The 25,652-nt window shown below is 45.4% G+C and overlaps 1 protein-coding gene across 1 annotated transcript in view; it reads left to right on the forward strand.

Moving 5' to 3' along the window:
• Nucleotides 1–1,040: 1,040 nt before the first annotated feature.
• Nucleotides 1,041–25,652, forward strand: part of Cd101 (CD101 molecule) — a 28,955-nt gene continuing 4,343 nt past the window's right edge. The window contains exons 1-8 of the mRNA XM_021158969.3: nucleotides 1,041–1,071; nucleotides 2,486–2,866; nucleotides 4,078–4,494; nucleotides 5,748–6,134; nucleotides 9,690–10,067; nucleotides 10,869–11,273; nucleotides 14,916–15,326; nucleotides 19,270–19,725. Coding sequence (XP_021014628.1) covers nucleotides 1,041–1,071; nucleotides 2,486–2,866; nucleotides 4,078–4,494; nucleotides 5,748–6,134; nucleotides 9,690–10,067; nucleotides 10,869–11,273; nucleotides 14,916–15,326; nucleotides 19,270–19,725 — 2,866 coding nt within the window. The remainder of the gene's footprint in view (nucleotides 1,072–2,485; nucleotides 2,867–4,077; nucleotides 4,495–5,747; nucleotides 6,135–9,689; nucleotides 10,068–10,868; nucleotides 11,274–14,915; nucleotides 15,327–19,269; nucleotides 19,726–25,652) is intronic.

Genomic DNA, 25,652 nt, shown 5'->3' on the forward strand with positions numbered 1-25,652 from the left:
ATAGCTGGGTGTGCCACCTTATATTTAGAAATAGGATCTATCACTTTTACCTTGGACTCACCTCACTCACTACTTCAGATAGATGAGCCTGCCTGCAAGCCCCAGGATTCCTCCTGCTAGGCCTCCTCAGCACCTGGATACCGGGTATACCCAGCTTTTATCCGGATACTGGGGATCAAGCTCAGGTCCTTATGCTTGCTCAACAGGCACTTTGCTGACTGCAACATCTCAGTTCTAAAAAAAAAAAAAAAAAAAAAGAATCTCATGGTGAAATATAGTATGTAAGAAAAGGCTAATAAAACAAGTATGCAGTTTGATGAGTAAGCCGGAAGCTAAAACCTGTGTCATCACTACAACATTCAAGAAACAACATGATCAGGTCGCTAGAAGTGCCCACCCATCCTGCCTGAGCATCATCGGGACATAATCCCTCCCCACAAATCACCTCCTGACTCCCATGATAACCACTCCCTGACCTATTTTTAAAGATGATTTTAACCTTTATGCATCAGCTAAATGATACAATGTGGTCTTGCCTATTTTACTTTGTTTTTATATGCATTGGTGTTTTTGCCTTTACATATATCTGTGTGAGGGCACTGGGATTCCTAGGACTAGAGGTATAGATAGTTGTGAGCTGTGGGTACTGAGAGCTGAACCCAGGTCCTCTGGAAGAGCAATCAGTACTCTTAACTGCTGAGCCATCTCTCCAGCTCCGTATATTTTAACTTTAAATATTTTAAGTTTTAAACGGACTCTTTCTGTAGATAGCCAAAGAGATTCAAAGTTACTCCATGAATGATCAGGCATAATTCTATATGTTACTACAGATAGTTATAATTTTTAATTTCTTTATAAAGTTCCATCTTATGGTACACTACCACAGTGTATATGGCAGTTCTGCTGCTATATTCCGCTGTTGATGGACATGCGGGCTGTCCCTTGTTTTGGGGCAACAGTGAATGGCACTGCTGTTCCTTCATCTGTTACCTGATGCCCAGTGCCCACATTGCACATTACACAAGGTTACCTTGCTGAAAATGTTTAAAACTTCTCTGTCATCAGTTTCCGGTAAGTAATAATTTAATTTTTTCTAATGTAGTCTAATTTCTATTTATAGATATTCAGCACAAAAAAGTGTGATATAAATATATAACATTGAGATTTATGAATACTTAAATGTATTTTTAAATTATTACTGGAAGTGTGCGTGGCTGGGTATTGATTGGTTTCTTGGCCAGTTTTGGTTGAGTGTATTCAGATGCGGGTTTTAAGTTTTTAGTTGATTTTATCAATTAATCACTTTACCCTCTTGTGGGGGAGGGAAGCCTCCTTCCTGCCTCTTTCTATTTCCTCTCATGAGCTCTGCTTGTCTTTTCCCTTGCTCCCCACAGGAATCTCCCGAACCCGTTGCCCTTGTTCTGGCTCTCTGGAGCCTCTTCTGAAGGATTCTATTCTGTCAACTGCTTCATGCTGCCCACAACTCTCAATGGATCTTCTGGTGTTCTTTAACCCCGTCTTGCCCTTCCAGGGTTCCTGGACCCTCAGAGAAGATCTTGTTCATCTCTGTGACATCATTACCTCTGGCTTCTGCTCTTTTGGAGCCACAAAGCGAGCCCACTTTCAGTACTAATCGTAATGAACACTCTTGTAGTTTCTGGGGAAAAAAAATGCTGAATCTAAAACATCTCTATAAAAAAAAAAAGTTACCTTTTAATCACGTTTCTCCTTTAGACCTAATTTTTTGCAGTTTCAATTAGAAAACATCCTAGCTAAAAACCCTGGGTAAGAAAAAAAAAATTAAACTCTGAGCCCAGAACCTGGACTTCATAAACATCCGTTTGAGAGTTTCAAGCAAAGTGAAAGGAGCCTCTCTAAGAAATTCGAACAGTAAAAACAGCAAAACAAAGCAAAAGTAACGAGAAAAGAAAAACCTTTACAGTAGAGGCAGGAAGTGTCACTGCCATTTCTGGTGCTAATTTTATCTAGTCTTGCACCAGACACAGCTGGGAGCTACAAATATCTGTAACCAACCAGCAAGAAGGGTAAGGTAGCGGGAGCAGAGTGGTGGACTTAGCCTCTCTTGCATGCCCTTGAGACTGTGTCTTGGAATTTGGGGTTTGAGAAGGTTTATGCTATTTTGCCGTAAAATACTGCAAAAGATAAAAATATCAGATATGATATTACCTTTTGTCCATTTAGACGAGCTGCTGCTTTGTAGACGTGGCCTTGATACATGATTGAGGCTAAACATTTTCAAAAGGAAACTAGGGCTGTCTGTGTATGCTTAGGTAACGATGACCTCACTGAGCCATTCATTCCATTGCCTTCCAGCCTGAGGAAGGTAGTGAAGATTCAAGGTGATTACAGTGAATAACCTTCGGTCTCATTTACCAGGATGGTAATATAGAGACTACACAATGTGGTACTCTGGGAATTAGAGCACTCACCTATTTTTATCCCCTTTCTTCCTCCTACTTACAAGCTAAGTTCGGCATTGGCCAGAGGGAAGTAAAAATTCAAGAAGGCCCTCTGTACAGAGCCGAAGGTTACCCTGTCAGCATCAGTTGCAACGTAAGTGGTCATCAGGGTCCTTCCACGCAGGATTTCCAGTGGTCTATTTACCTGCCAAGTGCCCCAACCAAGGAAGTCCAGATCATCAGTACCAAGGATGCCGGCTTCTCTTACGCAGTGTATGCCCAGAGGGTGCAAAGCAAGGAGATCTACATAGAGAGGCTGCAGGGTGACTCGGTCCTGCTGCATATCTCAAAACTCCAGATGAAAGATGCTGGCGAGTACGAGTGCCACACACCCAACACGGATGGGAAGTACTTTGGAAGTTACAGTGCAAAGACAAATCTAACTGGTGAGTTCCTATTACCCAGCCCCTGGCAAGCCTGTATCCACTGTCACAATGCCTTGCCAAGGGAGAGATTTTTCCACTAGTTTGTTTGCTCTGAGTAAAGAGCCTACCAACCACTCCAAGTATTCTGGAGATGTGTCACAAGTAGGTGTCTCATGTTTTCCCAGTTGCATATGCCACACAGCTTGAGGATCCACTGGGGGGCCTTCCCAAGCTCCCCCCTACAAGCTGGTAATAGCAAAGCATTAGATAGATCTTTGCATGCCCCCTCTCCCCCATATTGTCTTGCAGCTCAGTAAGAGAGCCAGCACCAGTAGCATGAGTGATGCCATCAACTGCATGCAGAATGATTCTTCTCCAACCACCATTTCCTAGCACATTTATCTGGAGGGAGAGGATCAAATTCTTGCAACCGTGGCTCACTTGGAATATCTAGCTTCCTTTTGTAGTTTAGCAAACTCCTACATGAACTCCAGGATGCAGATTCAACACACTACCTCCTTTGCAGATCCCTTTAGTCTACCTCAGGCCATATCCCCAACTTGGTTCTTCTTAACGCCCTGTTCATACTATGATTACCAGCATTCACCCAGTTATCTCATTATCAGCTACTCATATGCCCGTCTCCCACCACCTCTGAGCATCCTGGGAACTCTCAGCTCTTGTACAATGTCTGTACTAGTCATTGGCTCGGCCTCCGTGCTGCTTCTATATGAGCTTCAACTGTGTGGTTTACATTCGAGGAATAAGAGAATAGAAGGGTCCTTAGACAGCTATGAAAACTTTGGGAAAGCTTGCATTTGGTCTCTGACTAACAAATTACATTACTTTAGGTCTCCATAATAGAAAAAGCAGATTAGGGTTTAGGGAGGGAAAAGAAGCAATCCACTCAAGTCCATATAGCCAAACAGAGTGTCTGAGAGCCAGAACCTGAGTCCAGAAACTCCAGTGTTCCTCCTACTCGTGGCTGAGTAGCTAACCTGGCTCCAGCTTGTGCTGATGAAGCAAAGCCAGGCTCCTGCCTCCCTGAGTCACTCACTCTGCAAAGTTCCTATGCTCTCAGCAAAAGGGAAAGCCAGAGTTAGGAGAGCGTATGGCTGGGGGCACTCGAGGGATGAGCCTTGCAGATGAGGTTTAGACGCCATCTTCCCGAGAGGAAGATCTAATGAGACAAACATGAACCAGTAAGATAATCAGTGTTGCCTTGTTTCCAGTGATTCCCGACACCCTGTCTGCCACCATGCCCTCCCAGACACTCAGTAAGAAGGAAGGCGAGCCCTTGGAACTCACCTGCGAGACAACCAAAGCCACGGCGCAACACACCCATCTCTCTCTCACCTGGTACCTGATGCAGGAAGGAGGAGGGAGCCAAGCCACTGAGATCATTTCTCTCTCCAAGGACTTTGTATTGACCCCTGGGTCCTCCTATGCAGACAGGTTTGTGGCTGGTGATGTACGGCTGGACAAGCTTGGAGCCACTTCCTTCAGGCTGTCTGTAGGCAAGCTCCAGCCCTCAGATCAAGGCCAGGTGTTCTGTGAGGCCACAGAATGGATTCAGGATCCAGATGAAACGTGGACTTTGATCACAAGAAAGCAGACAGATCAAACAGCTCTGAGGATCCAGCCGGCAGGTAATTATCTTCTCAGGGAACCTGTGAATTCATTCTCAGTGAGTATATAGGGATATATATATTTTAAGACTTTCTGTTGACTTTTTCTAAAAGGTAGACAGAAAGTTTAAGTTAATTTTGTTTTTGTCGTCTGGAAAGCATAACTAAGAAGATGTTCCAGAATGTTCCATTAGGGCTCTGTTCATGGGAAAGTTTATATGGGACCAGAAACATGAAACAGATAGATTGATGCTACAAGGTGGCCGTGGAACTCACTTCATAACCATGGCTGCCAGGCACTTTGTAAGCACATTGTCTCCATTATTTAATTGTAGTCCAAATAATCACCCACAATGTAGCCAGCTACCGGGGACAGAAGGTGCTCGCTTCTAAGGCCAAATCTGCCTCTCTCCAAAACCCACCTACCACTGGCAGCTGGGTCTCAAAGCAGCTCCAGTGTCCAATATGAAGCCTCGCCCCTGCTGGTGGCAGGATGCCCTTCCACCAGGCTCCATCTCTATATTGAAGTGATGCCACCTTGCATGATCCATTGACATTTTTGTCAAAAGTAGACGGGAAGGCCTGGTCATTTTTGGTCTTTTTATGTGCATTGGTTTAATAAGAGGACCAGCTAAGACTGTGAGTATCCACTGTAGAAAGCGATACTCCAGTGGTGAAGCACTGACTTTACATGATACTCAGCTTTACTGAATCCCGTGGCTTTCAAAAGTCCAACGTGTGCTCAGTGGGTCCTACAAAGGCCCTATCACATGTGCTTGGAAGTTAGGAAGTTCTACCGGCTGTTTATCAGACAAACAAACAAGGTAAGAGATAAAAGTTGGAGGTTCAGAGGAAGAAGCAAATACCGTGCACACAGTGAGGCCCAGTTTAATCCCCAGTACAAAAAGAAAAGAGAAAACAAGAAGTCCTAATTTATAGCAGTTCAACACAGCATGAAATAGTTCACTTTTTCATTTGCCAGGCAGGCCTAAGTAGATCTTGACATATCTGTGTGTGTGTGAAATTTTTCCTTATTGGGGACTGCTTTCAGAAAACCATAGACAATGTCCTTTCTGGGTGACTTAGACAAGTCAGGGACTTTGTAATTTTCTTTTACTGCGGGGCTATTCTGGAGTAGGGAACTCTGGCGCCACAGAACTGAAAGGTGACATGCAATGCATGCACTGGATCCTTATCACCGTCCCATCCGTTTTGTGCTGAAAGGGGCAAGTGCAGAGGGCTTTCTAAACACCTGCTTTGCTTTTGTTGCCTAGCAAGAGATTTTGCAGTGAGCATCACAGCCAGTAGCTCACCTGATGAAGGAAAACCCTTGGAACTGGTTTGCCTGGTTGTCGGCAGAGATGGTGACCCGCAGCTTCAGGGCGCGTGGTTTCTCAATGGGAAGGAAATTGCCCAGACTGATGCTGGTGGGGTCCTGGACCTGAAGAGAGACTACAGAGACAGAGCGAGCCAGGGCCAGCTGCAGGTGTCAAAGTTAAGTGCCCAGACGTTCTCTCTCAAGATCTTCTCCATGGGTCCAGAGGATGTAGGCACCTACAGTTGTGAAGTGGCAGAGGTGGCGAGGACTCAGACGGGCTCCTGGCAGGCACTTCAGAGAAAGCAGTCACCAGGCTACTGGGTGCAGCTGAGGGAGCCAGCAGGTACGTGACAACATGACATAGGGGCATGCATAGATGGTGCTGTCTTCAGGAACCCCTGGGGGGGCGCATTGCAGAAGCACATGTGAGACAGAGGGGGGTGGGTCTTCCTTTAGAGTCTGGAGCCTATCAGACCCTACTGGAGGGGAAGTAAATCATGAAGGACAAAGAGTACCCAGACTAGCCAAGATGTTCGGAGTGTAACTCCTGAGCCATGGGGCATGGACATTTCTCTTCATTTCTTTCTATTTCAATTCTCTTGTTTATAAAATGACAAGTAGGTGGCCCCTAAATCCCATCTTGCCATCTTACATTGTTTGAGTCTATTTTTTTTTTTTTGGTTGTAATTTTCATATGCTGTTTTCTGAATAATGAAGTCTTCTGACTCTGTATGTTTGCACACTTGTATGCACATAAGCATACGCTTATAAGTGCATGAATATGCTGCGTGCTTGTGTGCCCACGTGTATGAATGCACGTGTGTGCGTGAGGGCGGGGCGAAGTAGAGTTCCCTTTCCTGGGGAACACGCAGCCGAGTAAGCTGACCTTGAGTTGAAGCTGGGCAGCCATTTTTCAATTGCCTTCGACTAATCTTGTTATGTTAACTTGCAGTGGGTCATAATTCTGACTCATAGTGAGGAATGAAGAGACAAATGAAAGTGGACAGACTCTATTCTCTGCGTTTGCTGGGATGCGGTGAGCTGTCTGCTCAACTGATTCTGAGCATCCCTTACGGTGCAAGGCACTGCTGTGGCTTGTGTATAATTGTCCTTCAAAGGCTCAGGGTTTGGTCCTCAGTGTGGTGATGAGGATGAAATTAGACCATGGGTGCTCCACCCTCGTGAGTGTATTAATGCCACCTTGGGAGACAGGACTGTGTGAATGAGACCACCCCGTATGCTTGTCCCTCTGGTTCCCTCTCTTCTTCACAATGTCCTGCTGTAGATAGAGGGTCCCCACCATACCAGTACCACAATATTTTGATCCTTAATCCCGTGAACCCCTTTATACATTACCCAGCTTCACATATCCTCTTCTTACAACACAAAACAGCCCCAGTACGGCCACTGGGTTAATCATCACTTTGTGAAGGTTGGGTGACTTTAAATATGTTTGAATCCTCAGTGCTTTGTGTATAGCATAAAAACAGATGTACCCACAACTAATATTAGAATCCTCTGGGCTGAGTGGTAAAGTCAAACGCTAGAAAGAAAATTTGCCCAAAAGCAAAAGCAAAAAAAAAAATAGGGGAAGAAATTTTAATTAAAAATAAACTGAGCTAAAATGAAAGCTATTCTTGCTACACTTGCTCATTAGGGGTATCTCCAAAGATAGATAAATGCCCCTTCAGAGCTATGCCTCCCTCTCCCCATCGGCTAGGGAGGAAGAAAGCAGAGCTCAGGACGAGTGGCAGGCCAGGAAGTGTGTTGCTGTTAGTTTCCATGCTAAACATTTGGTCTAAGTTTCTAGGATTCAGGAAAAACAATGTGGGCGGTTTACATATTTGCACAGAGCTCGCTAACTCTCTGAACTCCCAGGGGGAAAATATCTACAAACTTCTTTAAACCTGGTGTGTGAGAATTTGTTCCCAGGAGCCCCAAAGGGTGCTTCGGGTGTCGGGCTCCCATCCTGCAGAGAGGGTTATCCTTCAGTGCTAAAGAGAATGATTTTCTCATAAGCTAGAGTCCAAACTGGGGCTAACAGGTAGCAATTGGAAAGCTTATTAGCATACTTATTGGGGGCCTTGTCTAACACTCTGTTTTGAAAGCCCAAACATTTGAAACGTGAGCAGACTTTATCACTCCATGAATATTTTAAACAGAAGGGAACGCCCACTGCCACCGTGCCTTGCTGTACTTCTTACCATGAGGCCGATGACCGCAAGGCATTTCTGAAATGATGCTCGTTGAAACTGATCTTGATGATTACGTTAAAGAGCTGAGATTGTGGCTCATTATTTCCCTTCTAATTTTTAAACTTCAGTCATGAGTCATTTTTATATCAAAAACAAACAAACAAACAGACAGAAAGACAGACAGACAGACAAACAAAAAACATATACCACGACCAGTGCCTCTCTCACCCAAAATGCAGAAGCAAGCTTGATAATTTGCTCAACCCGTTTATGAAGATTAGCCTTCATTCTGCCTTTGTAGCTGGTGTGTGCAAGCCTGAAGCAGTGGATGGGATCTTTCTGCTCTGTAGGGAAGAGCAATTTGCAGATTCGTTTAGATCCCCTTTAGGTTTCTAATGCCAGTCTGTTTTATTTCTCTCTTTTGTGTTGAGCTACCTCTGCTGTTGCCAGTGCCTCTTATTAAACACTAATGGTAATTGCTAACCCTTTTCAGTACTCTCTGTAGCCCAAGGCCTACGCCCTTACTGTGGCCTTTGTTCAGTCCTCTCCATGAAGCAAAAAACGTGGTTGCTATTATTACCCCCATTTTTCCTGGAAAGAAACACAAAGGCTCGGAGAGGTTAAGTGTGCTGCCCAGAGTGATTCTGCCTCCAGGTCCTGGTGGGTGCCATCCTTACACTGAGTACGGGCTGCCCAGGACACAGGAGCTCCTGATGTATCTACATGGCCCACAGGGTAGCCTGGACAAGACCTTGTACAATAAGCATTTGTTGAATGAATTTTTTTCATTTCTCTACGTCTTGAATTTCCCATCTGGGAGCTGGCCTTGCATTTATAGTTATTTAGCATATAGTTATATTACAGCATTTAAACATGAGAAGACTGTCACTTGCCAGTGATAGAAGATAGATATGCACCTGTATATATAATACATATGTACATAAATATTAAAATGTCCCAGATTAGTGGTTTTTATGGTGGTATTGCAAATAGAAATCTAATTAATAATTTTCTTTCCCTCTTCAAAACACACACTAAGCTAATTAGGACTGGCAGGCACATGCAAGCAGACAGAGAACATACTTAAAAAGACTGACAGCCTTTATTCTAAAAACAAATACCCTAAAATGTAAATTATCAGAGCTTCATTACTTTCAGGTTCATTTACTCTCCCTAATGAATAAAGAAAAAAAAAAACCTATCAGGTATTTGCTCAACTAGACCTTCTTCAGTATGGGTCGGCTGAACAAAACCACAAGAAAAGGAAGTATATATTATGAATCATGTACGTGTTTGTGGGCTCTCCTGGTCTCCTGTCTGCTGTCTTGTTTCCACTATGTAATAATTACCTTAGAGAAGTTTTATTTTATTTATGCACACAGAGACACCCACATATACTCTTGCATACTATCTACCCATGCAGCTATCCATTTATCTTTCCATCCATCCATCCATCCATCCATCCATCCATCCATCCATCCATCTATCCATTCATCCATTCAATCATCCATCCATCCATCTATCCATCTATCCATCTATCCATCCATGATGGTTTGGAAGATCTTTGTTCTGGGCATGGTATGGAAGAATCAACCAACTCTGATCAAACAAGTAAAGTACTTTATAGTTAAAATTCATCATCATATTTTAGAAATTTTTTTATTTACTTAAAGCATTTTTCTTCCATAACCTGTCATCTGCAGCAAGAAGTGTAACCGTGTCTGCTGAGCAGCGTGCTGTGTGGGAAGGAGAGATGCTGACCCTTCTCTGCCAGGCAGCTGGGGATATGAGTGCTCTGTCTGTGAGTTGGTGGCTCACCCCACAGGACCAGTCCACACCCGGGTTTGTGGCTGGCATGGGGCAAGATGGTACTGTGCAGCTGGGAGTCTCTTCTCCAGGCTCTGCACACCATGGTAACAGGAGGCTGGAGAAAGTGGACTGGGCCACCTTTCGGCTGGAGATTGCCTCTGCCATGGTCACAGACAGCGGTACCTATGAATGCAGGGTGTCAGAGAGACTCCAGAACCAGGCCAAAAGTTTGCAGTCAACCCAGAAGATTTCAGTCACTGTAAAATCTCTGAGTAAGTCACTGGGAAAAGTCCTTTTCTGAGTGTGTGATAGTCACCTTATTCTATACTGAAGTTTGAATGGTGTCATTCAGAACCCCTGCCAGAGGTGCACATACCCCGAGCGCCCTGGGTACGTGTGCTGTGAGTGCCAGTGGTATGTGCACCCCAAGTGCCAGCCAGCGGCTTGTGTACCGTGAGACATGCAGAACAGAATATGCAAATCAGGCCTGACTGCAACCTCTCAAGTTTATTCATCTTTATAAAGATCATTCTAGAGTGCAGCTTGTAAATTGTTTAAAGTTGAAAACAAACCCCTGTGATTCCTGGTTGACTAGCAGATGAGTGGAGCCAAGCTTGCCCTGTCCCAGCAGCAGCCCAGCTATCATGGAGTCTTCTCTAGCATGGGCAAGAGAGTGACATTGAGCCCGGGGGGCGGGGGGTTGGGGGGGCAGAGAGGAAGGAGGCCAGACCGTGCTGTGAGTGTTCTACTTGCTGAGTGGGGAGAGGAAAGAGGCCAGACCCTGGCTGCGCGTGGTGTCCCTGCTCTGTGCAGCTGTCTAAGTGGCGCACTGGAGAAACACTGCCTGTTTGTTGTGGCTGCTGAGAACAGTCGTAGGCGAGGGGGGAGACTTGGAGAGCCGAGGTTGAAATTCAGGACAGACTGTACTGTGGACCAACCTCTACCCCCAAATTCATGTCACTCCAGGAACACAAGTGTGTGGCCCTGTGTAAAGAGTGGCATTGAGAAAACTTGGAAGTCCCCCGAGCTTGGACCTGGTAAACAGGAAGCGTGTCTCACGTTCTCCCCCACAGAGTCAAGTTTACGAGTTAATCTGATGAGCCGTCAGCCACAAGTGATGCTAGCCCATACCTTCGACCTGTCCTGCGTAGTAAGGGCCGACTACTCAGATCTCAAGCTGCCATTCTCGGTAACCTGGCAGTTCCAGCCAGCGGGCTCTGGAGCCTTTCATCGGCTTATTCAAATTGCCCACAATGGCACCGTTGAATGGGGGGACGTCCTCTCCCAGATCCACAGGAAGACGAAGGTGTCACAGTCTTTCTTTCGTTCTCAACTCCAAATCCATGATGCAGCTATGGAGGAGACAGGGGTGTACCAGTGTACAGTGGAGGTTTATGACAGAGATTCCGTGTGCACAAGTGGCCCAGCCAGGGTATCTGCCACCTCTAACCTATTAATGATTACTGTCGCCTTTCCAGGTAAGTGATACTTAGCATTGATCCTTGCTTAAAAAGAAAAGAATATCCTTTTTTTTTTTTTTTTTTTTTTTTTTTTTTTTGGCCAGGTGTAGTGCATACCTATAATCCCAGTATTCGGGAGGCCAAAATAGGAGAATTGAGAATTTAAGGTCAGCCTAGGCTGAAATAGTGAGCCCCTGTCTCAAATAACAACGGAGCTCCTCCCTCTTTGTGTAAACTATAGAAACAGACATAACGTATCCATTCACCACGTTTGTCCTGGTAAAGTGAGCATGATTTAATGGCATCAACATGAAGTTAGTATACGTGGAATGGCCACATTGGTTGCTAAAACAATGAAATACTTCCTTAGCAGCTAATAACCACTGCTCTTTGACCTCTCCACACCTGCCATGTGTTCCCATTGCCAGCAGCCACATGATACTGTGTGGCACAGCTGAGCCTCAAGAACCTCCTACAGGGCAGACGATATTTTAAGTCAGTCACTGCTGGTACTCCAGCATGGTTTTTGTATTTGGAAGTGGTGGGGAATCATGCAAATTCTATTAGAATACTGTCTTAGTTAGGGTTTTATTGCTGTGAAGAGACACCATGACCATGGCAACTCTTATAAAGGAAAACATTTAATTTGGGCCTGTCTTATAGTTTCAGAGGTTCAATCCATTATCATCATGGCTGGAAGCATGACAGCATCCAGGCAGATGTAGTGCTGGAGAAGCAGCTAACAGTGCTACATCTTGATCCACAGGCAGCAGGAAGAGACTGTGTGCCACACTGTGGATAGCTTGGGCAATGGGAAACCTCCCAACCTGCCACCTCAGTGACACACTTCCTGCAACAAGGCCACACCTACTCCAACAAGGCCACACCTCCTAATCAGTGACACACTTCCTGCAACAAGGTCACATCTACTTCAACAAGGTCACACCTCCTAATAGTGCACACTCCCTATGGCCAAGTATTCAAACACATGAGTTTATAGGGGGCATAACCATTCAAACCACAACAAATACGCTTAGCTGCCTCTTTTAATATATTAACATTTAAGAGAGAATTTGTGGTTCCAAGTCCAATTTAGTCTTAATAGCAGAACACAAAGGCTAAGAGTGAAACCCTCCCTAGCCTGAGGTTCTGCCGTGAGGGACTTTGAGATGGCTCAGATGTGATAAGCTCCAGGTTTGGGCAAGTCACTTAATCTATCCCTACTGTAGTCAACACCTTGATAAATCTCTGACGTAACATTGAACTGGGGTGTGTCTATTGTGCCCCCAAAGCAGATAGTCTTGCATGGCAGCCACCACCTGCTCTGTGCTGCTGAGCAATGTTTTTGTTAATAGTCGTGATCTTGCTCATGAATTCATGCCTTAACTTACTCGCCCTTCCCATGATGTCTGAGATTGCTTCCTCGAGCCTTGCTTTTCCTTGCTCTCGGCTCCACGCCATGAGGTTTCCTTCCTAACACCAAGAATTCCTTCTCATTCTCTTGTACAGGATTCTCCTCCTCCTCTTCCTCCTCTTCCTCCTCCTCTTCTGAGTCGCTACATTAATTCTTTTGTTTGTTTTTGTTTTTTGATGGTGTGTCATTCTGTAGTGCAGTCTAGCCTGAAGTTCTCAGTCCTTCTGCCCCAACCCACTAAGTGCTCTGGTTACAGGTGTATGCTACAATGGTTGGCTTGGCTTTTCTTTCTAAACTCAGGCTAGCGTCAGTCTTGTTAGGTGACCAAGAATGACCTTGAACTTTTGAATCTCCTCCCTGGTAGTCATGCACTCATCCCATTGAGCCCAGGTGTGTTTGATTGATTGTTTGTTTGTTTTAAAGCAACTGTTCTTAGTTATGTCCTCTGAGTCTCCATGTTTTTCTAGGGGAAACAAGCCTTCCCATGGATACAGTCTACTTGTTGACAACTTCCGTGTTCATTATCCAGAATGGTTTGTCTTCTGGTCTTGGGATTTACATCTAACTGCTTCCAAGGCATGCCTATATTCCATGTCATAGCGTAGGTCGTTATCATGGTCCCTTCCATATTGTTCATGATGTGGTGGTCCTCCCCACGTCCCAGCACCACAGATTAGAAACCTTGTCCTCCCCATGTCCAAACTCCCATGGCAGGCATAAAAGATCTTTTATAAGCACTTGTCTCTTCATCGCCTCCTACTTTCCATCCTAGATCTGACTTCCAACCAAACTCAACTGCTTGGATTCGATAATCCCCACTTCCTTTTATGTGGAATTCCTTTGCTCTCTATTCATCAGAATGGCTGCTATTGATCTTCAAGGCCCAGTTCAGAGAAGTCTCCCCTCACTCCTGACCTTGGGTTAGATAAATCTGCTGGGGGATCCTGACATTTGTTCCATTACTGCATATCTCTGTCCTATATTGGTGACCAATTCCAAGAAGTCTTTGTTCCTGTCCTATAACTTCCTCTAAACCGTGGTTCACTGACAGGAGCTATACACAAAATACCTAGAATAGTCTGGTATGGGATGCACAATGTGATTAATAAATGTTTGTTGAAGGGGGGATTCAGGGACCTACTGGTAACATCAAGAAAATTAGAGTTATCAACAAGAGATGGCAAAGAGATTTGTGACATTTATTGTTCATCTTAGGACAAAGGAGAGGCCACTGATGTTAAAGGATAGCAGACCCATGTCCATGTGGTAGTTTCAAATGGACTGGCTGCAAAAAGATAGCATTGTAACAGCTTGCGAATAACCTCCTCTTGTGTACTCCTGTTTGAAGGCAGCTCTAACTAGACGTTGACAAATTGGGGATCCAGAAGTGGTTCAGAGGCAGGGCGCTCATAATGTCATTTTCTTTCAAATGATGCAAATATGCTATGGAAGAGATTCCTCTGCTTAAATATGACAGGATTGTCATGTGGGGAAAAAAGCTGGGCTTTTTTTTCATGACTGTTCCCCATCCCCACACAGTAAGGGCAGAAGGAGAGCCAGCAGATGGATGTTATGAAGAGAGAACATCAACTCACAATCACACAGACTTCTCACAGTCATGTCTGGCCTTTTGACATTGTGAAACTACACTGTCATCGACAGAGTTCATGCACAACCAAAACACCAAAAGCAAAAAAATAAAAAAAATCATAGTGTTTTAAGTCCATTACAATTCTGTGTTGGGTCCCATTCACAGTTCCTCTTAGCTACATGCTGCCCGTGAAACAGGCAGAGCTCAGTGATGGAGGGGACAACATGGAGGGGACAGCGTCCTCAGATTATAAGTCATACCAAAGTTGAGTGGACAGTTAGGGCAGCTGCTGTGGGGGAATTCAGCCACACTATGGTTGTAGAGCAGCAGTTCTCAATTTGGGGGTCAAAAGAGAACCTGTGTATCAGATATTTGCATTGTGACTAACAACAGTAGCAAAATTATAGACATGAAGTAGCAACAAAATAACTTTATGTTAGGGTCACCACCACAACATGAAGAATTGTATTAAAGGGTCTCCGCACTAGTAAGGTTGAAAACCACTGCTGCAATAATGGCTATTTGCCCTGGTTAACAAGCTAGCTTAAAATTCTGGCGTGCACGTGTGTGTGTGTGTGTGTGTGTGTGTGTGTGTGTGTGTGTGTGTATGTGTGTGTGTTTCCAGTAAAGTAACTCTTTCCATTATTTCCTTCAGGGAGCAAACTGAGCGTGAACTCGAGCAGTCAGGTCAAAGAGCTATCCATCAGCTCCAGCACTCAGATAGAATGTGCCATCTTGTCCCGATCTGCTGGAAACCTTCCGTTATCCATCATTTGGTACTTCTCTTCCATTTCTGCAAGCACAACCTACCTGAAAATCCTAGAAATGGACCAAACCAATGTTGTAAAATATGGGGACGAATTTCAAACCCCTCAGAGCAAGCAAAAATTTTATTCTGAGAAAGTTTCTCAAGACTTATTTCTGCTGAACATTCTGAGTGTGGAGGACAGTGACCAGGGCCACTACCACTGTGCCGTAGAGGAATGGCTCTTGTCTACAAATGGCACTTGGCAAAAGCTTGAAAGAAAGACTTCAGGACTCACAGAACTGAAACTCAGGCCCACAGGTAAACCTTAGGAGAGTATTGTCATACATTTTTCTATAGGATTTTTATCTAGTGATGTTTAAGATGTGACTATGAAGAGATTAAAAAATATGATCTGGACCATAGAAATACTAGGCACCTACAAATGACTACAGGACAGGGTAGCCTACCAGAGGAGGGGAGGTTGCTTAGGGTGAATCAGTATGAGGTTTCAAGCTCGAACAGGAGCAAGATCCCTTTGCCTGGTTTGCTTATCAGCTTGGCAGCCTGGTCCATGCAGCTGCCCAGGGAATCGTATCTCCAGATCTCTATAATAACAAGCTGTGTCACTCCAGTGGGGGCCCTACTGTAATTTGGCAGAGAAAGAGTAATACGAAGCATATTTCTCCCACTGTGAACAGAAACTGTACAACTCTATGGGGATATGTGGAGAAATTGCTTTTCAACATTTGGCTGCCTAAACATAAGGCAAGTAAGAGTAGTTAACTGTTGGAATGGCTTACTGGGGGAGTCTTCTCCACCTCTGGAGATCTTTAAAAGTGTAATGGAACTTCCATCCATTCCAGCTAGTCTGCGAGTGCTGCTGTCTGAATGCAGACAGGCTTGACTGGGTCTCTCGGTCCTGGCTGGGTCACCTCTAACTGTTGATTAAAGTCAAATGGGTATCACAGCTAAGGACCCGGGCAAGATCCAACAGTGTGATGTAAATGACTCAATCTAATGTGGTGCTTAAAGTACTGTTTTCAAGGTGACTTTTTTTTTTTTTATAAAGCCCCTAAGATTATACCTGGACATTCCCGTATGCTAGAAACGGGACTGCAAAGGTAAGTAGGACAGGGCTCTTGCCCGTGGTGAGCTTACAGGGTGCAAGAGACAAATAAATCAGCTTAGGGAGCAACCTCTCCCTCTGTCCTTTCTCTTCAGGTCCCTCCCATTCTCTGTTTAGCTTGAGTGCTCCCCAGGGAGTGATCCTAGGCTCTTCTTCTTAGTCTCTGCTTTTCTCAGAACTTCTAAAACCCTGCCCTGGCTTTAACTATTGTCTACAAGCTAATCACCCCAAATCTTTGGATTTAGATATTCTGAGCCTTGTACTTTTAGGCTCTACTGTTCACTTCTACTTGGATGGCCCCAGAGAGCCCATTTATTATCTTTTCTGACCCTCATGATTACTTTGTCTTCCTACATTCTGGATCTGTGTGACTGATATCCCTGCCTTCCAGTTGTCTTAACCAAACACTTGACTGTGCATGCCTGCACGTTTTTAAGGAAGCAACATCTCTTGGCTCAAGCCAGTGTTTCTATGGGTTCAGGATTAGATCTTTTAGTGTATCAAGAAATTCTCACAGTCTGCACTGTTAGGTCAATTGGATTGGGAGGCACCTAGGAGGTTAGTAGAGTCCACTTCAGGCGTGTTTATAAGAACATTTCCAGAGAGAGAGCAGCTAGGAGAGACCTGCCTGAATGTGTGTGGCCTGGGGTTAGGAGTAGGGCACCAGACCAAATAAAAGGGAAGAAGGAAGTCCATGGGTGTAGCTGTGCTCTCTCCTCCTCCTTGCCTTCCTCAGAGCAGCTTTTGCCACATGTTCCAACACTATGAAATTCTGCCTCACCTCTGGCCCAAAGCTGAGATGACTTGGACTGAAATCTCTGAAGCTATCAACAGAATAAGCATTTCTTTCTCTAAACTCTTCCTTTTAAGTATTTGTTATAGCAGCAGCAGCAGCAGCAGCAATAGCAACAGCAACAACAACAACAACAACAAAAACTAATATAGAAAGTTGATTCCAGAGAGGTGGGAGTCAATGCTGTGACCCAGCCTGATAAAGTAATTCTTAAGCATTTGAAACTGGTTTGAGGGAGGAGTTTGGAAGAAGTTGAAAAAGCAAGCCAGAACAGCTCTAGAGTGTTTTAAGCAGACCTTAATGGACAATCCTGGTGAAAGAAAATGCTGGTAGCAGTATGGACAGAGAGACCTTGCTCATGAAATTTAACATGGAAATGGGGGCTTTATTGGGAAGTGGTCTAAAGGTCATTCATGTTGAATTCTGGCAAATATTTTATTCATTCCCCGAGACTTGAGTGAGGTTGAACTCAAAAGGAAAAAAATAAAATTCCAAGGCAACTCAGGTTATGGCCTGGTTACTGCGCCTTTCTTTTAGCCAGGTTTACAGTGACAACTAGCGACAAAAAAAAGAGCAGAGAGATGTGAAAACTTTGGCATCCGCCCAATAAAGAGGCTCACATAAAGCTGAGGAGTGGGGAGTCAAGGAATGTTGGCTGCTAGAGATTAGTGCTACATACTTCACACCCTCACCAAGGAAAGGCACAATGGAGGCATCTCAGGAATTGGCCAGACCCACCCGTCACCCATCACAGACTCAAGGATGTAAAAGAGTAAACTCACTGAGGAAAGGTTTGCTTGAAAGCCATGTGTGGTGGCATTCAGCTAGGAAGACTGAGGCACAGTAGGACAACTTCAAAGACATCCTGACTTACAGAGTGAGTTCGCGACTACCCTGAGCTACTGTGATTTTTTTTAATGACTTTCTCTTGAGGTGCTAGCAACATGACCAGGGTTCCTGGCTCCCACTGAGCTCTGTAGGAAGTTTGTTCTGTAGAATCCATTTTACTGGGCACAGCTACATAGGTACTAAAAGGCCAGCGACACCTAATTGTAAGGCAAGCCATGCGCATGGCTCTGGTTTTGTAGACATGCAGAACATAGGGGTTATTTGATCATGGAGCCCGAAACCCCCAGTCACACAATAACTTTGCTTCCTTAAGTTGTCTTGCTCCGGTATTTTTGTTGCGGTGATGAGAAACTGACTAACCTAACACAGTGACATTTCTCAACTCTGAGAATGCTTGTAACTAATCAAAGTCTCCTAAAATACTGAGGGTGTCAAGCTCCGTGTGATCACCATGTGACTGTGGGTTGATGGCTGCTGTACACCTGGGTTAGGAAACGAATTACCGAATAAGCTGCCAGGAGATACTGTGGGCATCACTGTGGCGGGAGCTTTTTCCCCAGGTCAAAAGAAGAAAGAATGTCAAGAAGAAAATAAACCTTAGTGACTAAGGCCAATGAGAAAACCATGACTGAAGGGATCTCTTGAGCTTGCAAGTGGTCCTTGGTTGAGTATTGGGATGAATTAGAAACCAATTTGCAACCAAATAGGGAGTAACTGGAGGCAAGGACACAGAGAAGTTTATGTGAATGAAGATTCTACATGATTCCCCTGAAGAGCACGTAAATACTAATTAGACTAAACATGGGGGTGGGGAGTTGAAAAACAACAAAACAGATTAATAAATTAATTTGTAGTGGAATAGTAAATGTATTATACACTGTAATGTTCCACCTTGACTTTCGGTTATTCTTTGTTATAAATTCTGGGGGTTTTATTCCAAGTTCTCGCCTGCTGGTTAGTGGGGGACAGAGAGGGAGGAGGAAGGCCAGAGCTGCTTAAGGCATACTGATTGATTACTGAGACGGACCCCTTGGGCGGTATTCTGACACTGGTATCAGTGTTCTGTCTCTCAGTGTGTCTGAACAAGAAGATGACATCTGGGCATGGTGGAGGAAGGTGATTTCATAAGGACTGGTACTTCTGTAATACTTAGCTTGGTGGACTATGGGAAGTTAGGAGCTGAGCAGCACCTGTGGCAAATCAAAGAGGAAGTTCAAAGTCGGGCAAAAGCTGTGAGCCTGGCTGATGTCTATTTTAGCAGGAGGCTCCATCAGGCAAGAGGCTAAAGGAGGGAAGTGGTTAGCTTGGTTTGCAGCAGAGAATGTTCTGGCAAGTGTGACAAAAAGGAGAAGCATCAAAGGAAAACATTCATGATAAAGGTTCTCATGTCTGGAGAATCCCAGATGAGATCTCCCAGTGGAAATGATAGGGCTCAGAGGTGGCCAGGCCAAAAGTCTTGCTCTTCTCTAACTGTCCACCACTTTGCCTCCTAGGAAGCCAGGTCCATGTCTCCAAAGTGAGTTGGACAGGAAACGCTACGGAGTATGGAGAGGCGGGCTTCAGCTGCAGCCTAGATAGCTCAGGCAGCACAGCTTCCCTGTACTCTGTGACTTGGTACCGGGGCAGAGGAACCGCCACGGCTGCCACTGCTGCCGCTGTTGCCAATGCCACCACCGCCACAACCACTGCCATCGCAGGGAGTCAAATGCTGGTGCACCTGCAGTATGACGGCTTGCTGCAGTATGGCCGAGAGGGGAGCAGGAGGCTCCAGCACTGCTACCGATCCTCTCCCACAGACTTCGTCCTGAAGCTGCATCGGGTGGAAATGGAGGATGCTGGGATGTATTGGTGCAGGGTGACTGAGTGGCAGCAACAGGGCCACCCAGGCAAGTGGATCAACCAAGCCTCAGGCGAGTCGCAACGAATGGTGCTCAGGGTGCTGCGCTCAGGTAACTTGGGGGTCACTCAGCCACTGGCTCAGGGGCCATGGCATATCTCTTCCCCTCTGCAACACCTGCTAGCCTTCTTTCCTCCTTTCTTCTGGCTAATGACAAGATTTCAGATTCCTCAAAGATAACTTTACTGCCTTCTCCATAATAACTCATTTTAACCAGCAAGGTCTGCATGAGGTTTAGGCACAGATACCTGACTAATAGGTACATCTGACCTGTCTGACCTGTCCTGCCCAAGCAAAGAGCCGTCAGCATCATGTATGCCTCTGATACCCAAACAGCATGTTCAGCCAGCATCCTTACCTCTTGGCTGATGCTCTAATCCTCGGATGCTGTTTTTTAGTGGAAAAGAAAACGAGGCAGAGTAAGATGGTTGTTGTGGTGATAGTTCTGCACTTTGACCCAATTGAACCAGAGTCAGTTACACCCAAATACTTCCTTGATCAAGGGAAGAAAAGAACCCACTCTTCCTCAAAGAACCATTGCTGGGATCTCTACCCAACTCACAGAGGCAGAACAATTGCTGTGGTTCAAAGCTTTAGAGACTCTGGTCCATGATCATTTGGCCCTGTGACTGAGTCTGCAGCAGCATACCATGGCAGGAGTATGTAGCTGAGCAAAACCGCTCACCCCGTGACTTGGAAGTCAGAGAGAAAGGAAGAGGAAGGGCTGGTGTCTCACTGTCCCCTTCAATGATGCGCCTTTAATAACACAAAGATCTCCTACTAGAACCATCTCCCACTAGGCACCACCACCTCCTAATAGAACCAAACTGAAGAGCAGGCCCTTAACACATGGACTTCTAGGGCATCAGGTGGTCATTTAAGACCCAAATGGTAGCAATGGTCATTTAGTATCCTCTTTCCATTGTATCATTGTGTCCTGGAAGACTTCAAAGAGAGGACAATGTCATAGAGAGTTAGTTGCCTCCTGGGCTCCAACAAAGAGATACACCAACCACTCAAAGGCTTTTGACCAAAGAGTGACAGTTCTTTGTGTAGGGAAGTCATCCTCAGCTACTGCCTCAGCCTAGTGTCCTATGAGGCATGTGATAAGCATCTATGAGGCATGTGTTAATAAGACACATCTTCTAGCAAGACCAATAAATTGTGGCTGGCTATAGGATCTGCCAGATAATTATCTTAGCTACTTCTTTCTTATTCCAGTGAGACTCAAGTAGGTGAAAGGCGAATTACAGGCTGACCTTCTGTTGGAAAAGGAAGACTAGAGAAATTAAGGCAAAGTCTTAGTACTCTATCACAGGAAAGATAAATGGATTTATCATACAATTGACATTCCTAGGAGACCAGCTGGCTTTAGTAACAGTTCCTGGAAGGAGAAGGGTCCATATGTCAATTTCTCACAGGCAGAGAGCCTCACTACATCCAGTTAGGGTCCACCTGAAGTGTTCCCTAGGGCTCCACCATCCTCTCCCCTGTATAATCTTCAGGGCTCCATCATCCTTCATCCTTCAGTAATTTTTTCACGTGTCTAGGTAGAATTTTTCTTATCAGCTTTCCATTACAACAGTTATAGATGCTGTTCCACACATCTGGGTACACCCTACAAATGTTTTCCTCTGGAATTCATGGGCCCCATGGAGTCAGCAGTTTTTATAGTAGAATAGGTAACAACCATACAAAGGACAGACTCTGTGACTAGCAAGCATGGCCCCTATGAGACAGGTGAGATGCTGCACGGTATATCTATGTGAGAATGTGTAGAGCAGGTGCAAAGGAGGAACTCTGGAGGAAGACAGTAAAACAATAAAGTCACTTGTGTCTCCTCTGAAAATGCTCACAAGCCTGGGCGTCAACCAGCAGGGTTTTCACTGCAACTAACACCATGTGTTCCCAAGGCAGTCCTGTGACTGAGACAATGGCCTGATCCACCTCACTGCTCCTGGATGGTGGTTAGGGAAACAGGCTGGAGCGACAAGAAGTCCTTAGGGGTTGGAGTCTGTAAGCCTAAACTTACAGTCTTACCACGTATTAGCTGTGTCATCAGACTGTGTTTCCACGTATGGGGTTCAGCTTTCTCATAAAAAGAGGATCATAATACAAATATGTTTTTTAAAAACCTAGTACAGACACTGGCATATTTTAAGTTTTAGATAAATGTTCCAGTACAGCCAGGGCTACACAGTAAAACCCTGTCTGGGAAAACCAAAAGAAAAAAAGATACAGTTCCAGATGGTAAGAAAGTCGAGGTGGCAGGAACTTGAGGAGGGTGAGTTCCATTGTGTCTGCATTTTGGAGGAACCAGCAATGAGTGCTTATGCTGGGCTCACTTTCTCCTTCTTTAGAATCTGAGTCTAAGGAATGATGCCACCCACAGTGGGCAAGCCTTCACACCTCAGTTAACATAATCAAGATAACCCTCCACAGAATTGCCTGTTTCCTAGGTGATACCAGATTCAGTCAAGCTAAGGACTCTAACCATCACACGTACCTACGTAATATGCTTATACCCATCTATGTGGCAGACTGTTTTAGTTTGCTCAATAAGTAATCGTATGAGATCTGAGCACACAAAAGTAACTATGGCAGAGGTCGTTCCCACAGAGTGGGAAGAGTCGAACCTGCTGTGCTGAGCATAATCAGAGAAATAGTCCCAGGATGAGGATGCAAAGAGAGCAACTGAACTGGAGTGAAGGGTCAAGGATGGATGCTATCTGGGAAGGTTCCCTATAATATGGATGAATGGGAAGAAGGAAAACTATTCTAGGGAATGGTATACAAGATGGCAAAAAGATCTAAAACTCCATGCCAGAGCAAGGGACCCTCAGTGGTAGAGAATGCCAGGATCTCAGTGCACAAGACTAAGCGATGGGAGAACGGGTGTGGGAATAGCACAGAGCTAAGATGTGCTTGGTGTCTAAAGTGAGGGAGAGGTGCTTTATCATGGCAGTTATGGGGTGCTACTGCATAGGTTCAGGTGCAGCCGTGACACCCTCAGAGTCACATTTACAAGGTTCCCATTGGGTGGAGCAGTGAAGCTGAGGTGGAGGGAGGCAGACAGAGCAGGGTGAGCTACGCGAAACTGTAGCCAAGATGAGGGGAGATGGAGGCCTGAGTTCAGGCGGTGCTAGTGAGGAGGGACGAGTGAACAGTCAGTGTTTGGAGGTTGCTAGCTAGCTAGACATCTGTGGGCAGTGAGTGAGCACAAGAGGCAAATCAGTATTGGGGCTTAGGTGGATCACGAGGCCGTTTACCAAGCAACCAAACCCAGGCTTAGAGGGGGAGATTGTTCTGATATGTGGAAGTTGAGCTGGACCGCAACTCAAAAAGAGTTCCTAAGAAGCGTTTATCTGGGAAACAGTGGGAATTCCAAGGGTGACCCGCACCTGACTTGTACACTAGGAGATATCAATGTGTGGCCAGTAATGATGCTCAGGGGAGGACACCCACTCCATCCCCCAGGTAAAGTGCCAGGCATCAGTGGTGGAGAATCACAATAGGTATCAGGAGGTGAGAGAAACTCAAGAGAGGCAAGAGTACAATAGGCTGCTTAAGATAAGAATGGGAGATACCTCAGGGCTTTAAAAAAAAACCAGCTGTGTAACCATGGTAACTGGAGTTCGGGTCCTAGGACCCCTGCAACAAGCCAGGCATGACCTCATATGCACGTGTGATTCCAGAACTCTTGGTGACAAAGTAAGAAAACTCTCTGGGGTTTGCTGGTTGCCAGCCTAGGCAAAAAGTGACATGAGCTACAGGAGAGACCCTGACTCAAGAGGACAAGGCTGAGGCACACACACACACACACACACACACACACACACACACACACACACACAGAGACAGAGACAGAGAGACAGAGACAAAGAGAATGGGAACATCTTCACTGGATCTAACATGGTAAAGGCAGAAAAGCTATATGAAAGTCAGCCTGAGGAGGCTGAAGAGTGAGGAAGCTGACAGGTTAGGTGTAAGGTAATTTCTCAAGAGCTGTAAAGGTCAGGAGAGAAAACCATAAGAAATGGCAGGGAACATTGATACATGAGGTTTAATTATTTGTTCTGCTTGAGGTTCAAGTCAGTAGGCTCGGGGGCATGTTTCCAGTACACAGAGGAAGAGGCAGCAGGGTTGGATGGAGATGAAGTCCTTACAGCAGCCCAGCATCTCCTCCTAACATCCTTCCTGGTCTGCATCTGAGCCCTTGGGGTTCTCTGCCATCACCCTGCAGCTACCTGTACCATACAGATCACCACTGGGGGGCACCCAAGACAGGCACAAATGTTTGCCAGGGTTGGCTCAGTTGACTCCTGCTGACTGCCAGCTCTGCATGTTGGTAGACTCCAAATCAAATACAGCTTATAACGGCTCCTCACTTCACCACCTCCACTATTTGGCCATACCAGATGGGGTTAGCTTTAGAACTCCACGAAAGAGCCATGGATCACGTGGCTTGAGTGGAGGCAGAGCAAACATCCTAGACCTAGTTCCCCCCCCTCCATCCGCCCCCAACTGTTTCTTTACAGTGACTCTCTAGGGTGAGTGCTATAGGGCTGAGCCTTTTTGTCTCACCTCAGATCCTAAGTACAAATGTGTTGCCTTTTTTTTTTTTTTTTTTTTTTTTGAGTTAAGGTTTCATGCTCCCGGGCTGTTTGAACACATGCTATGTAGGATAATCGTGAACTTGTGATCTTTTTTGCCTCTACCTCCTCAGTGCTAGGATTACACATCTGCCCTATCACAGCATACATATACAACACGAGGGTTCAGACCCAGATTTTTGTGCATGCATGCCAGACAAACGCATTACCTAAATGTTGTGTTTTGAAAAATTGTCTTGATGCAGTGATAGGCCAGACCACTGTATCTCTGTTTTTATTCAGATAAGAATGTACTAAGAAATGGATTCTTAAAGGAGGCATGCATTCCTCCTACACTGGAGTTTCTAGAGAGGCCATTTGTTTCTTCTCTACGGCGTACTCAACAAGGTCTGGCACGAGGCACTGAGCTAACACTTGAGAGAATGAACAAGCACTCCTTCAATTAGGTTAAAACAGGAAGCTGTCAGGGGCCGCCTACACTTGCTGCAGAGATCCAAACCCCACTTTTAGTTCTTGGCAGGAGCCAAATCTCTCAAGTGACCTCATATGGCCCAAGTTCTGAATGGAGGTAGAGAGAGGCTGAAAACACCTCTCTCCCTCTCTCCCTCTCTCTCTCTCTCTCTCTCTCTCTCTCTCTCTCTCTCTCTCTCTCTCTCTCTCAAGTCAGCAATTCTGAGGAAATGTCCAAAAGCAAAGCTCTTCCTGGTGTGCCTGGCCGTGGGCAGAAGGAAGCAAGTTCTAAATGATTGTTCAAGATGAAGTGACTTTATTACGTTTTTGGCTCAGTTCTTCAGGCCTTGTTCTTTGAGTCTGGGGCACTTAGTTGGATTGATTCAAAATGCCAAATTGTAATGGTTTTGTGTGTCACCAGTTCTCATCCAAATCTGGGTGAGAGGCAGATGGTGGGAAATGGGCGCTGCAGGATCCGGAGCAAACAGCGCCCTCCCCTGAGAGGTCATTTAGAAGCACCAGAGCTGACAGTGGCTCATACTTGGCCAACTCAGCACTGTGCAGAGGGCCCTGTGCTGCCCTTTGGTGGCAGAATGCTCTAAATGGAGTTGTCTCCTCCCAGGAAGGCAGTTCCTTCATGCTGAAGGCTAGCGTCTCGGGGGCAGAATAACCCAGTGCCACATTTCTTCCTGCATCCTGTGTGCCGGTCCCTGTCACCATCAACATACGCCATCCCAGCATCTGTGAGACTTGCCACAGACTCACCTCCTGATTCCCAGGAGATTAGTTCCCTTGCTGTTGCTATGATAAAACACCACGACCAGGGTAACTTATAGAAGAATTAATTTGTTTGGGCCTATAATTCCAGAGGGTTAGATGCCATGATGGCAGAGCAGAGGCAGCAGGTAGTGGGTGT

Source organism: Mus caroli, unplaced genomic scaffold (genome assembly GCF_978045245.1).
Source record: "Mus caroli unplaced genomic scaffold, Mus_caroli_1 scaffold_3, whole genome shotgun sequence".
Lineage (NCBI taxonomy): Eukaryota > Metazoa > Chordata > Mammalia > Rodentia > Muridae > Mus > Mus caroli.